Here is a 15,023-nt window from a genome sequence, read left to right as displayed (position 1 = left end):
GATGCACTTGTACCATTTTTCCTGCCCTGGGAGACTGTCATGACAAAATGAACTTAATGAACTTTTCAAAGGAAGTCGGGGGGAAGAGGGGGTTAACAATACATCTGCCAGGGTTTTATTGTCACCCCGCAATCTTAACCCTCGACAATTTGCCACAAAGGGCTGATGTGAGACTGTGAGCAGTGAATACACACGAGCTTTGACCAACGCCCCGAGTGCCTGGGCCAGCCCAACGGGAGACGTGCCGGTTGAAAACCCAAACAGGAAGGTGCAGGTGCAGCTCGGCCAGCCAAGGCAACCCTCGCAGGACGGTCACTGATGTACAGACATCATTCTGGCTGCGGGAGGAAAATGTCTCCCATGTCCAAATAGACTGTCCACTTGTGGTTTTCTCTTTCATATTTTCCGCTGCTCGAGCTATTCCGAGCAGGAGCTGTCGCTGCCTCAGTGCCAGCTGCCAGCAACTGCGGGATGAGGGCAGGAGCAGGCGATGGCAGGAAGACCTGCAAAGGTTAGCCAGGTACGACAAGGAGGTGAGGCACAGCCCTCTGTCCCCCCATGCCCGGCCTTCACCCACAGAGCTCAAATGAAAGAACACCATCCAATTACTCTTTCCCTTCAACGGAAAAGCTCTGCTAGGGTGTCCGCTGTATTTCTTTCTTTCCGTGATCACAGAATCACAGAAGGGTTTGGCTTGAAGGGACCTTCCCAGCTCATCCAGTCCAGCCCCTGCCATGAGCAGGGACATCTTCACCCAGCTCACATTGCTCAGAGCCCCTCATGGAGGTTTCTGCATAAATGGATTTGATCCCACTATATTCATTCTTATAGTTTCACCATTCGAGTGTGGGAACTGAACACAAGAACTAAGAAAATCGATCCGTCTGAACGCCACACGGGGCGACTGCTCAGAGCCCCGTCCAGCCTGGCCTGGGATGTCTCCATCTTCCACCTCTCTGGGCCCGTGTTCATGTCCTGGACTTTCAGTCCAGCTGCAGGTTTCCCGCAGGGGTCCCTCTCCCTTCCCAAGAGGCTGTTTCTCAGCACCCCGAGATGTGCAGGATGCACCAGATGCCTGGAAACACAAAGCCCTTCGTTAGCAACCCAGCCTGACCTCCTCTCAGCAGCCTGCAGAGGATTTCCTTGGAAATGCCAAGCTGGCCCAGCCTAACATGTTAAAATGGTATTTTAAAATTTTTAAAATTTTAAAATGGTATTTTAAAAAGGCCGGGGCTGTACCGCGCAGGCTGTGCATGTCTGTGATGTGGTGGCAGAGCCTGCGAGTCCCTTTGCAGCTGTACAGGTGCCTGAAAGGAGGGTGGAGGGTGTTGGTCTCTTCTCCAGAGCAGCAAGTGACAGGATGAGAGGAAACGGCCTCAAGTTGCGCCAGGGGAAGTTTAGATTGGATCTTGGGAACAATTTGTTCCCCAAAGGGCTGTGGGGCATTGGAACAGGCTGCCCAGGGCAGTGCTGGAGTCACCATCCCTGGAGGGTTGGACAGAGAGAGATGAGGTTCTCAGGACATGGGGCAGTGCCGGGGTGGGTTATGGTTGGACTCGATGGTCTTGAGGGTCTTTTCCAACCAAAATGATCCTGTGTGGTTCTGTGCACACATGGTCCTGCGTTACTGGCCGTCAGAGCTGCATGTTGCACTGGACATCGGTGCATCTGCTGCCCGTGATCTGAGGAGCCTTTGCTGTTGCTGGAAGGGACGCTGCTGTCCTTTATTTTCACACTTCATTCCATTGCTGAATCACAGACTCACAGAATGTCAGGGGTTGGAAGGGACCTGGAAAGCTCATCCAGTGCAATCCCCCCATGGAGCAGGAACACCCAGATGAGGTTACACAGGAAGGTGTCCAGGCGGGTTGGAATGTCTGCAGAGAAGGAGACTCCACAACCCCCCTGGGCAGCCTGGGCCAGGCTCTGCCACCCTCACCCCAAACAAGTTTCTTCTCAGATTTAAGTGGAACCTCCTGTGTTCCAGTTTGCACCCATTATCCCTTGTCCTATCACTGGTTGTCACCGAGAAGAGCCTGGCTCCATCCTCCTGACACTCCCCCTTTCCATATTGATCCCCAGGAATGAGTCCCCCCTCAGTGTCCTCTTGTCCAGCTCCAGAGCCCCAGCTCCCTCAGCCTTTCCTCACACGGGAGATGCTCCACTCCCTCCAGCATCTTGGTGGCTGTGCTGGACTCTCTCCAGCAGTTCCCTGTCCTGCAGGAACTGAGAAGCCACAACTGGACACAATATTCCAGGTGTGGTCTCCCCAGGGCAGAGCAGAGGGGCAGGAGAACCTCTCTGACCTACTGACCACCCCCTTCTAACCCACCCCAGGTACCATTGGCTTCCTGGCCACAAGGGCCCAGTGCTGGCTCATGGTCACCCTGCTGTCCCCAGGACCCCCAGGTCCCTTTCCCCTACACTGCTCTCCAACAGTGCGTTTCCCAACTTATACTGGAACCTGGGGTTGTTCCTGCCCAGGTGTAAGACTCTACACTTCCCTTGTTATATTTCATTAAATTTTTCCCCGTCCAGCTCTCCCCGTCCAGGGTTGCAATTCTGCTTGTTATTCTGTTCCTGCCACATGAGATCCTGAACTCCACCATCTCATGGTCGCTGCAGCCAAGGCAGCCCTCAACCTTTACCGCTTCAACCAGACCCTTCTTGTCAGCGAGGATGAGGTCCAGCAGTGCTCCTCTTCTAGTCGGCTCCTGCACCCTTTGCATCACAAAGTTCTCGTCGAGGCACCGGAGGAACCTCCTGGACTGTGGCTGCCGGCCCAGTCGTCCTTCCAGCAGACATCGGGGAAGTTAAAATCCCCAGCACAACCAGGGCCTGTGACTGTGAGGCTGCTCTCAGCTGTCTGCAGAGGCCTCATCGACTTCCTCACCCTGATCTGGTGGCCTGTAAGAGTCACCCACACCAGTGTCCCCCTTGCCAGCCTGCCCCTTAACTTTCGCCCATAGACGCTCAGCTCGCTCCCCATCCGTGCCTGGACAATACTCAATACGCTGTAGCTGCTCTCTCACATGAAGAGCAACTCCACCAGCACGCCTGGCTGGGCTGTCTTTCCTGAGGAGGACACAGCCGTCCATGAGCACCGTCCCGTCGTGTGAGCTGTCCCACCGTGTCTCTGTAACTGCCGCCAGGTCATGATCTCCTGCCCGAACACACGTTTCTGCCTCCTCCTGCTTGCTCCCCACGCTGTGCCTTGGTGTGCAGGCACTTCAGAGAGCGAGCTGCGCACACCGATTTCACCCAGGGGGACGGGCGGCCTCCCGGTCTTCATCAACTCTGGGGTGCAGCCCCACAGGTGCCAGCCCAGCTACCACCCCCCCGCTTCGCATCCAGTGCGGAACTCGTGGAGAATGAAACACAATCCTGAGCCCGCGCAGGGGAAGCGGAGGGGACGCGTGAGGGGACGTGCAGAGATCGCTCGCCCGTGTCCCGCCCGCCCTGGGCTGCAGCGGGACCCACGCGCGCGGCCGCTACGCGCGTTCCCGCCTCGGCCGCGCGGACACGCGCGGGGACCGGCCGCCTGGCGCCGGGGGGCGCCCGCCGCCCAACAGCGCCCCCTGGCGGCTGGGGCGCGCAGGGCCGGGGCGCAGGCGTCGTTGCGCTGGAGGCGCGTCCGGGCCCGGTGGCGATGGCGGCGGCCAAGGGGGACGGGGCGGTGGGGGAGCTGGAGCTGCAGGCGGCCATCGGCTTCAACGGTACCGCGGGCCGGGCGGGGGGCACCGTGGGGCCGGCGTGGGGCACCGTGGGGTGAGCAGGGGGGTCCTGGGCGCTCCCGCCACCCTCGCCCCCTCCCCGTGCCCGGCGCCGCAGGGGCAGCGCTGCCAGGGACCGGTGCCAAGTGAAGAACAGGAAAAGTTTGACTGAATTGCGGGGTTTTCTGTTTGTTTTCCAATTCCGCAGCTTCCCAGAACGAGAATAATTTGCACATGAAACCAGCTCAGGTTGCACAGACACTGTTGTGAGCACCGGGGATGGGGCTGGGCGCCAAGGGGAATGTGCGGCCTTGCCGCTCTGTTGAGGAGGTCATGGCAACCAGGGCTGGATGCCGTGTCCTCAGAGCCCTCTGTGCTGGAGCGCTGGGGCCTCTGCGCCCTGTGAATCCACAGAGCTGCAGGACCACAGCGTGGTCCAAACCTTGTCAGGGTGACCGTGCTGCTCGACACGGGGTTGTTCTGCTGAACAGCTCTGGGGAGAACTGGAAGGTTCTTTTCCTTCCCCCCCCCCCTCGCCTTGTGAGGTAAACCGTGGGGAGCCAGTGGTTTCTGCAGCCCCTGAACTGTTGGCAGCCAGCGGATCTTTCACCCGTTTCTCTTGCAGGACATGTTCCCTGTGGCCTCATCTGCCACCCCGACAGGGAGCACATCCTGTACCCCCTGGGCTGTACGGTGGTGATTCAGCACCTGGACACTAAGAAACAGAGTTTCTTGCATGGCCACACCGATAACGTGTCCTGCGTTGCCGTGTCCAGGGATGGGATGTACGTCGCTTCAGGACAAGTCACCTGCATTGGATTCAAGGTGGGTAATGCTCTGATTTTGTGAAAAATGCAGTTGCGATTTGTGCTAAGATGTTTAATGTTTACAGATATAACTAAATGAGGCACGGGCTGTGAACCTGGAAAAAGGCGGTTAAGTTCTATGTAAAAAGTTATGAAACTTGCTTATGATGCTATATTGACAGAGGGAACTAACATTTTAAGGGTTAACTAAACTTATAATGGGTGCCTACTAACGAACTAACACTTTAAGGCTTAGTCACACAATAAATGCTTAGTTTAGAGCTTTATGTTAAGAAGAACAGAACCCCATCGAATGCCAAGATGAGAAGTTTTACTGCACTTAGCTGTAACCTTGAGGAGACAAGATAACGAAGATTTACAGCAAAAGGGGGCGCCAGTCTGGTTTCGTTCAACTTGGCAGCTTGGGTCCAGTCAATTCAACATAATGAGCCAGAGGTAAAAAGTTCACTGTGATGAAGCTGAAGGAGCTTCATCCAAAGACCCCCAAAGACCCCTCCTCAAATTCACCAAGTGGCACTGCACAGGCGCAACAGGGGAGCGTCTATGGAAATGGTTCTCTGAGACTCATTTTAATCAGAAGCGGGGAAAGGTCATGAATATGTACAGGCGTTCCTGGGGTCATTATGAATATGTAACACCTTACTGTATTTCAGCACACTTCTTATTGTTTAAAGGTGTGCGTGTTGGGCGGAGCGAATCCCCCGCGCGCCCAGCGCTGTTTTGCTTTTGCTCTAATGAACACGTGTTTAAGGAATACAAGGAATTGGATTAAATGTTGCTTATCCATAGAAAAAACGTAAGTTATTTATGTCAGATTTTAACCGCTTAGTATTGACCAGAGAAATTGGAGTTGGCTTGCCAGTGGTGGGAACACACTTCATTTATTTTTTCTTTTGTTGGAAAACAAATATCTGCAATGGGAAGATGTTGAAGGGAATGGGAAATTGTAGTTACTCCATTGCTGGATGTGCCTTTATGTTTTTGTAAAACATTAAGCAGTCTCCCTAGGACTGAGGGATTTTTAGTTCCAGTCCTTTTTATCCAAAGTGTTGTGGGCGTGTGGCAGCCAAAATCTCATTAGGCATTAATTAATAAATGCTGTTCTATTTCAAGTGAGACCTGAGTTCCAGAGCTGCTTAGGACTGTCAAAAGCCCTTGACAGGTACCTACCTGCATTTTTAGACCTCTGAAGTTCTTTTCGTTTTATTTTTGCCTATTTGAAAGACCCCAAGACACTTGGAAGGGATCAGGTTTTAGTGCTTTCAGTATTTTAAAACCTAAGTCAAATACTCAGTGTCTCAGGGTAAATTTAGGTGCTGAAATGAAGCAGAGCCACTCAAGCGCTCAGCTGGAATAATGCTTCTTACAGCACCCAGTCTGAAGCCTCTTTGTGTCAGGGGTGCCCAGGGCTGCAGAGAAGCTTGGGCTGGGCTCCTTCGAACAACTTTCCTGCCAGAGAACGTTGTTCTCCCTGATCCTGCGAGTTACATCTCATGCTCTGCCATCCCCCCCTTCTGCTTTGCCCCGCAGGCAGACGTCATCCTCTGGGATTTCCCAAAGCAGGAGTTACTTGCTCGGCTCTCGCTGCACGAGGGCAAAGTCGAGGGACTCTCGTTCTCGCCCAGAGGCATTTATCTTGTGTCCCTGGGAGGCCAGGACGACGGCAGGTAAGGATTTCCGCTTCTTGGCACAAGATTTTTGACAAGAATCAGATTCTATGGGCGGCCTGAGACGTTTTTCCAGGGAGGGTGGTGAGAGCCTGTCCCGGGTTGGCCAGAGAGGTGGTGGATGAACCATCCCTGGAGACATCCCAGGCCAGGCTGGACGGGGCTCTGAGCACCCTGAGCTGGTGAAGATGTCCCTGCTCATGGCAGGGGGGCACTGGGGAGCTGGGAAGGTCCCTCCAACCCAAGTTGTTCTGTGATTCTGTATGATTTGAGTCCTGCTCCGCAGAAGGGATCTGATAAATCCACGTAGCCTTGCTTCAGGAGCAGGGGATGTAAACTGCAATTCCACACTTTGGTGACAAGTTTTTTCTTGGGTAGAATCTCTACAAAGTTACTTCTGTTGTGTGTCCTGATAGGAACAGGCTGCAGGACAATAGGCTTTGTCTTGCTTTTGTTTTTTAGTAATTGACTTCCAAGCAGTGTCAAAAAGCGAAGCTGTTTCAAGGCTTTCTTCTCCTGCAGGGTGATGGTGTGGGACGTCAGTAAGAGAGGGGCTGTGTGCGGGAGCCCGGCCTCGCCGCGCAGCGCCGGCAATGCCAACGTCGTCATGTGCTCCAGCTGCAGGGACGAGATGTTTGTCACTGCTGGAAAGTAAGGGTTTGTTGAGAGGAACGAGCAGAGCGAGAGAACCCCTGGCCCTATTTCCTTTGACAAAGAGTCTTTATTTAACTACAAGGAAACTTAAGCAACTGTGTGCTTGTGTTGTTTCTTTTCACTCTGAATGGACTCATGAATATCCGTCAGGTTGTAGCTTTAAGGCATTTCTGCTTGTTCTCCATGTAACAATATGTTTTCAGAGCAGCACACAGGGGCCCACGTGCGTCACTTCTGCTCCTGATAGCAGGATTTTGTACTCAGCGTTCCCCGTGCAGTGTTTAAAATATTTAGTTGCCAGTGTTTACACAAGAAAAGCAGTCAATGAGTGCCCCTGAACAATGGCTAATTAATGTCGAAACAATGATGTCTTGCCGGTCGTTGGATGATCTCCTGTCCTCACCAGATGTGATGTACAGTTGGTCACTGGCTTGTAACAAAAGTTGTACAAAATGTCGCGTTTTGCAAGGATGTGCGGCAGCGCCCATATATCCAGGCTGACGTTTAAACGCGTTGAGGGCCTGCACCTCCCTGTGCATCAGGGACGGCTTTGGATGCTCTTGGCTGCACTCGCACTTATGAGTGCTCGCCTTTGCAATTTTAGCACTTTGTTAAATGTAAGGGTGACTCTGCTTAAAGATATTACATCGTCTCTGACATCGTCAATTAAATTGCACTAGAAAAGAATTGAAAGTGTCCTCACATATGTTTTTGCTGAAGCCTTAAGATTTTTGATTTACCCAGAAAAAGTTTCCATAAGAGACTTCTCTGATATTGTTCTTTTTCTCCGTATTAAAAGATCAGAATAATGGAGCCTTGTGAAGGTTTTTTACTTCTTGTAGTACTGAAAAAACTTGGAGGTTTCTGCATCTGTGGATTTGATCCCACTCTATTTGTTCTTATAGTTTCACCATTCGAGTGTGGGAACTCGATACAGCAACTAAAAAAATCCATCCATCTGAATGCTACGCGGGGCAACTGAGAAGAATCACCATGTGTGTTCAGGTACGTTTCAGCCAAGATGACTTTGCTAAACTAAGAAACTCTGTACAGACTAGAGAAAAACCACGAGTTTCTCTAATAATGCTGGAAATGTTGGTCCCAAGCGCGTGACGGCAGTGAAGTTCCTCAGCATTGTCCATGGCAGATGATCTCCCACGGCCTCTGGGAAAGAGTGTTCTGGATGCTCCTCAAGAGAAGCAGCACGTATTACGGTCACGGGCTCCGGCACCCGGATTTTTATGCTTCAAAATATGATCTAGATTTGGTTAGAAAGTGTCTGGCGTTCAGCAGTGTTCTGGATCTGTGCGTGTGATGGAACAGAAACATTGGCTGGGTTCCCCCAGGTGAACTCTTGACAATCCACTGAACTAAAGCTGTTGGTGCAGCCCAGTGTCAGGCGTGGGACACGGGTCTCAGTATCCAGACCGTGATCTCTTTTTCTTTATGCTTTCTTATAGATGACAGATGATGATGGTGATTTTTATCTTGGCACGACGAGTGGAGATGTCCTGAAAGTGAACACAAGCAGCAAGGTGCTGACTGCCTGTGGGCCCCAGAAGAAGAAGTTGAGCATGGTGAGTAGCAGCTCTGTGACTCCAATTCTGTCCTTGTCCTGCTCTTTGTTAGTGACTGAAGGTAGAGCAACCTGCGGGAGAACCATCACAAAGCGGATTCTCAGACTAACGCTTTTCCTGCGCTGTCAGTTCCTTGTGTCTCGGTCTTGATGCTGAAGGCTGAGCCCATTGTCCCGCCTTCGTTGAGCTTCATTTGGCTCAGAATTTGGGTTTTACTTGAATCTCGTGTGTCATCCCACAAACTCTGTACAATTAATCTGGTAAACGTCATAGGAAGTGAAAAGTAGTAATAAAAATGGAGTAGTTCCTGACTTTTTTGCTTCTTTTAAGAAGATACGAGCTGGAGTGAGACAGAGGACGTTCCTGGGAAGGCTGGTGGAAGCGCTTGTTTGAGAGGCTTTCCCGCACTTACTGCTGTAAGGTCCCATAGTCAGATCTCACAAATGTGTTAAATTGTCTGGACTGAACTTTTCTTTTTGTGTTTGTTCCCCATCCCATTCCCCCACTTCCCTTCGTCTTTTTGCTGTTCTGATTCTGCCACTGATGAGGCAGAGATCTTACTGAAAAAGGCAGTATAAATAATGTAATTCAAGAGTTTATTGTAACGCGTATGCACAATTTGGACAAAACAAGGTTGCACAGGGTACATTGATTCTATTGCTTTTTAACTTCTGAGTTCTTGACTTCATAACCCCAAGGGTTTTTTAACTTAGCTTTTTTTTGTCTCTGATTGGGACTCGTGGGTCTGAGCATCCTCAAACAGGAGTTATCTCCTGAATAAGGAGCTTCTGACCGGTGGTCGTACAAGAATTCTGCATGCAGGCAGCTGTAATGATAAAACAATCGGCACCAGCTAGAACACTTGTTGTTGATTTCTCGTTATTTGGTGCTATAAAAGGCTTCTTGTAGCGTCTCGGTCTGTCCCTTGCCTAAGCTGGGATGTGTTTTGCGACTGCGTCAGCAGCACGCCCAGCAGCGAGCAGCAGGGGCAGCGCTGCCGCGGGAGGGCCGGCTGTGCTGGTGGGGATGCCGCGGGGCCGCTGTCCTGCGGGGCAGCAGATCTGCTCTGAGAGCAGCACAAGCCCACAGGGGCTGTAAGAGCAGTTCAGCAGTCAGCCCCAAAGAAAACGCTCCTCTGGGCTTGTTTCTCTCAACCTCCTGAACTTTGCTTGGACAGGTGCATCCAAACCATGTACGTGCCCGTTCCAGATGAAATATTTATTGCGTTACAAATGCAGGCCCATGTCTCCGGGATAACTTGGACCCACTGAATCCTTTGAAATACAGTTCAATGTTGATCTGTTCCAGAAGGGTGGAGAAGTTATTACTTGTTTTTCCCACTTATATTGTAGGAATGCAAGTAGTTTTTTTCTGTGTCCCTCTTAAAGGACAGGAATGGATGTGTTTTGTTTTCCTGCTGGCAATGGTAAGTTCGCTGCAGGTGTGTCCCCGTGTGGGGACACCCGCACTGGCCGCGGTTGAGCCCCTTGTCCGGCTGCCCCCCTGCAGGGCTTTGCGTCCACGCAGGACCCGTGGCTGCTCTGTGCTGTCTCTTAGGCCAAGGTCTTGGTGACTGTCACCTCCCCTTCCAATGCCTGCGTGCTTTGAGTCCTTCTCCATCTCGCAGCACGTGCACCTCGCCCAGAGCCCCTGGTTGAAGCCGCCCGAGGGCCTGAACTCCCGTGTCCTCAGGGCTGAGGGAAAGGTGCCAAATGCACTTGAAACAAAACTTCACCAAAAATACACTTCTGAGAGCACTGCTAAAGAAGCCGTCAGGCAGGGTCACGAGCAGGATGCTGTGCCGTTTGGGGGTCCAAAAGAAAAAGCCGAGGCTCAAAGCCAGAGCACAGTCCAGTCCGTACTGTGAGGGGTTTTATCGTAAGGCAGATCCATAGGAACAGCATTTTGTGGCAGAGACCTTTGGAGCATCATGAGCTTCAGCTGGCATGGCTTCTGAGAGTGAAAAGCTGAGGGAAAACAGGCCCCTTGACTGTGCAAGAGGCTGACAAGGTGTTGAGGAGAAGGGAAGATCCAGAAGTGGGTCTCGTCACAGCCGCCTGCCAGCCTTGTGGACGAGCCCTGAGCTGGTAGGCGCTAATCTGGCTTCAGCTTGGGTTTATTAGTGTAATGTGGTGGCAGCTTCTTAGGATGTGGCACTGGTCGTTGGGGGAGCCGGGAGAGAAAAGGAGACATTCACATTGGATGGAAATAGCGAGGAGTCCTCCCAGTCGCCTCCTTTCCCCTCCCGCTTCAAACAGGCGTTCCTGTTCACAGGCTTTTCGGTCAGACGCGCTCAGCCCCGTCACCCCTTCTCCTCTTGCTCTCTCCCTCGCTCTTCCCAATGCGCTTCCCTTGTGCCCGAGGAGGGGAATTCACCAGGGCAAACCCGTGTTGCTGCCGTCACTGGGAAGGCACTGGGACGTTTTTCTCTGCAGTTACTGTCAGTGCCTCGGCCACAGATCCCCTCTCATACTTTCCAGCTCTCTTTCCCAGCTCCGTGCTGTGATTCCCTTTCCGCCCACCCCCTGCACATCTCTGCACACAAATCATACCTTGTCACTAGACTGTCAACAAGTGCTCGCTGGACACACGTAGGATCTCGTGTTTTATGGCAGCAATTTCCAGTTGTAGCCTCACCTCCAGTGCCGAAAGAGGTATTTTGCAGATGTTTTTTCGAGTCAAAACCACAGCGTTTATCAAAACAAAACTATTTGCATCCTTGTTTCCACACAATTTAGTCCATCCGATTGCTAACCAAGACATCTTGTGTATCTTTCTTGAAAATGTACCTTGCATTACCACTTGTACCAAAACTTCTCCCCTCTGGAGCCACGCATTGCAATGCTGTCTGTGTTTGAGAACAAACCTCTGCAACCCATGTTCACCAGTTGCACCGGGGAATTACGATCTGGTGGCAAAGCGTGAAACTGCAAACCTGGAGTCCACAGCCGCCCCACGCCGAGCACATCTGTAAAGGGTTTAGATACTGCGGGGTGAGGAGGTGATTCTATTGAAAACAAGGTGGGGCACCCTTAAAGGAACTTTGCCTTTAGATACATAAGAACGTGTTTATTGTATAGACACGATCTGAAGATTTCTTGGTTTCTGTTTCGAAGAGGAGTGGCAAAATAGTTTGTTATGATGAAGCAACTTGTTTTCCATCTATCTGGTATGAAGTTTAAGTGCCTGTCTCTAAGGTGTATAAAGACTGGAATAAACAGCAGCATTCATTTTGCTCCCTGCCGCGGGCCTGAGGAGCTGTAAGGCACCCGTTGGAATGTGAAGAGGGATGTACAATTGCAAACGCATTTTCAGAAGTAGTTGGAGTGATTTGCATTGTAAAAAGAAATAAATATTGACAGGAGATGCGCTGGAAGAGTTCACAGAGCGCTCAGGAACTTTGCAAGAGATCTGAGTGGGACAAAAAGCAGGAATCCCTGCAGGAAGGGACCGGGCAGGCTGCAGTTCTGATGGGGTTTTTATTTACAGTCGTACTTGAAAGCGCTGGTTTCTTTGGGTGAGCAGTCAATAGTGAATGGAGATATTTTTAACCTCCTACGTTAGACTCTGCATTTCACCTACAAGAGCACTGGCAGGGTATGAAATAGTGCATTCATCGCAGCATTAACGTGGACTACTTGACTCTATGAATAACAAGTGCAGCTTTTAAAGCTTATAAAGCTGTTTACTGATGGTAATGCAAAGAACAGGCTGGACAAGAGAGAAGCACAGTTGTCAAATTAAGGTTGAAGTGGAACTCCCATGATTTTGAGAGCCTGGCAATGAATCCTGGCCGTTCTAAGGTTTTGGGTGTTTGGGGTTTTTTTCTGTCTTAATAACACCTGCTTCCCTCTCCAATGGAAGAACTGCAGAGAACAGCTTGGAACAATCAGAGCAGTGTTGGCAGCGCCGCCAAAGCTTTAATTCATTAGCAAGGAGCTGTAATCAGATAAACTCCGTAGTCATAGGTTGCATTTGTAATGCTGCCACCTGCCATAACGCTGAACCCAAAGGGCGTCTGAGGTGGAAGATTTTAGGGGCAAAACCGCAGACCAGGAGCTCAGCAGCCAGGTGATGGGCCCGTGATAACAGGGGACTCGCCAAACGCTGCCAGCGCCTCGGAGGAAGTTTCCAGAAGCATTGCTCAGAAACCGCTCTGCTTGTGGATCGTCTTTCTAATGCAAAAGAATCCCTTTGTTCTTGTGCGTTTGCTGAGAATATTTGCACGAAACCCGGCGCCGCTGCCGCTGTGAGAATGTGGCAGAAGATCCTCTCCGCAGGTCGTGTTTGTCACCCGCCAGGAGACTGCGGACGTGCTGCTGCTGGAGCCGGCGAACGGGGAGCTCAGTGCTGGTGAATCACAGAGCGGGAGAGCATGTGTCAGGTTCTTTTCTGCAGCCCATGGTTATTTGATCCTCAAGTTAAATCGTCTTTAAGCCGATGCGTAGGTAGGTGTGAGGCTGCCTGCATTGCCAGCGCTGGAATGCGCAGTAACGCTTCTGGTGATTTGGGGTTTTTTCCTTTAAAACATATAAGCAAGCCTTTAAAAACAACCGATTGCTTCTATTTGCGTGGATAATCGAAGCAAAGTAATTTTCCCAGATTCATCAGACCTCGCCTGTGGCTTTTTCCGTGTCCTTTCTGGGTCTAAACAGCTCAGATGTCCATTTTCTTTTCTCTTCTTTCTTCACTTCTTCTCTCTCCTTCCTTAGACCTTCAGTCCTTTCCGCGAACAAAACCAACACTTTGTGGCTTTGGTTTTTCTAAACCCTCTGAAGGTGTTAAATGCTGAACATTTCCCGGGCTTAGGCCGGATTAATGCTTGAGAAGCACAGGAAGGCTGGGGGTGCTGCTTAGATGTCAGACTTTGAATCCTAAAGCAGCGACATCTGTGTGTGTTCCCCAGTCACAAGTCAAGCCCACGACAGGGGTTTCTTCCTGGGGAATAAATACAGAATTACTCTGAGTCGCCTCTTGGTTGCTCTTTGAGAATTGACTTCTTGGTGCTTTCACAACACTAAATGCTGCAGCTGGGCATTGTTTTTCCCCGAAGAGCCACCACCAAACAGAAATTGTTGTTTTCCCATAATGGCTCGGGCTTAAAGGAGAAACAATCTGAACGTTGCGAACCTGCTGGTGGGATCCCAAGGGCTGGCAATGGTGCTTATGAACCTGGGAGCGGCAAATGCTGCTGGAGTCTGGACTGTGACTTACGGTGTCAGTCCAACAGCTCCTGCCCGTCCCTGCGGGTCTGTCTGGGCGGAACAGCCGCCGGCCACAGGTTCTGCAGGCGCCTCTGGGACGGGAACTTCGTTTTCAGTTCCAGTTTGGTGGCACAAAGCTCCTTTATTTCATGGTTTTGTCCTTTCCATTTCACTCATGCAGAAGTTCCCCCAAGCTCGTAGGGATATTTTCCCAAGTTAGAATATCAGGAGAGTCCAGCGTAGGGCAAGAAAGATGATGAAGGGAGTGGAGCACCTCCCTTATGAAGAAAGGCTGAGGGAGCTGGGTCTCTCTAGTTTGGAGAAGAGGAGGCTAAGGGGGGACCTTATTAATCTCTATAAATATATAAAAGGTGAGTGCCATGAGGATAGAGCCAGGCTCTTCTCAGTGGCAAACAATGACAGGACAAGGGGTAATGGGACCAAGCTGGAACACAAGAGGTTCCACTTAAATTTGAGAAGAAACTTCTTCTCAGTGAGGGTGGCAGAGCCTGGCCCAGGCTGCCCAGGGGGGTTGTGGAGTCTCCTTCTCTGGAGACATTCAAAACCCACCTGGACATGTTCCTGTGCGACCTCACCTGGGCGTTCCTGCTCCAGCAGGGGGATTGGACTGGATGATCTTCTGAGGTCCCTTCCAATCCCAAACATACTGTGATACTGTGATACTGTGATTTAACCCCACAGAAGTCATTTCACTCCTCTGGCAGCCTATCTTGGAGTCTCTTGGTGATTTTCAAGAATTAATCTGTTGTACATGGAACAGTAATATTACTTCACAGGTGGCAGAACTGAAGCAGATCTGACTCTTCTTACACTTGTATTTTGTGGAAGGCTGAGGACTGTTTTCATTTGTTTGGGTGTTTTTTGTTGATTTTGTTGTCATGCATTTTTTTCCTGTAGCCTGGTACTTTATCCACCGAACAGCATTTCTCCTTTTCCAGTGGCTGGCCTCCCGTTGATCTGCTCTGCTCAGTAACAGCAGAAACCCGGGTTGACCATGGGCTGACTCATTTCCAAAGCTTTCCTGTGACAAACGTATTTGATTACTAATAGGTGGGAGATGGGATTGCATCTTTCAGACAGAGAGAGAGGCCTGAGACGCAGAGGATCATCCTAAAAAGAGCTGTAGGAAAGACCATTTAAGCTGAGTTGTGTCCTCTGTTGTTTTCGTGGCTGTTGGATGAAGGACACGCGGAGGGAAAAGCGCGAGTGCCGCTCCACGATGTGGGTATCGCTTGCTGCGATGAGGTCAGGCTCTGTACGTGGTCCCAGCTGCTCTGCAGAATCCAAAATAATGCTGTTTGCTCGCTCCTCGTGAAAAAAAGGTCATAGGTAGGCGCTGGGTAGAGACTGGAACTCTTGT

The 15,023-nt window shown here is 51.0% G+C and overlaps 1 protein-coding gene across 1 annotated transcript; it reads left to right on the top strand.

Moving 5' to 3' along the window:
- The first annotated feature begins 3,622 nt into the window (after positions 1–3,622).
- On the top strand, positions 3,623–11,421 carry LOC135575712 (cilia- and flagella-associated protein 52-like). Its single transcript, XM_065034394.1, has 6 exons — positions 3,623–3,716; positions 4,339–4,538; positions 6,071–6,207; positions 6,730–6,858; positions 7,767–7,866; positions 8,322–11,421. The coding sequence occupies exons 1-6, from the start codon at positions 3,650–3,652 to the stop codon at positions 8,586–8,588; spliced, it is 900 nt and encodes a 299-aa protein (XP_064890466.1). The 5' UTR covers positions 3,623–3,649; the 3' UTR covers positions 8,589–11,421.
- Positions 11,422–15,023: the final 3,602 nt, after the last annotated feature.

This window comes from Columba livia, chromosome 18 (genome assembly GCF_036013475.1).
Source record: "Columba livia isolate bColLiv1 breed racing homer chromosome 18, bColLiv1.pat.W.v2, whole genome shotgun sequence".
Classification (NCBI taxonomy): Eukaryota; Metazoa; Chordata; class Aves; order Columbiformes; family Columbidae; genus Columba; species Columba livia.
The sequence above is the reverse complement of the archived record's forward strand: the minus strand, read 5'-3'. Positions and strand labels throughout refer to the sequence as shown.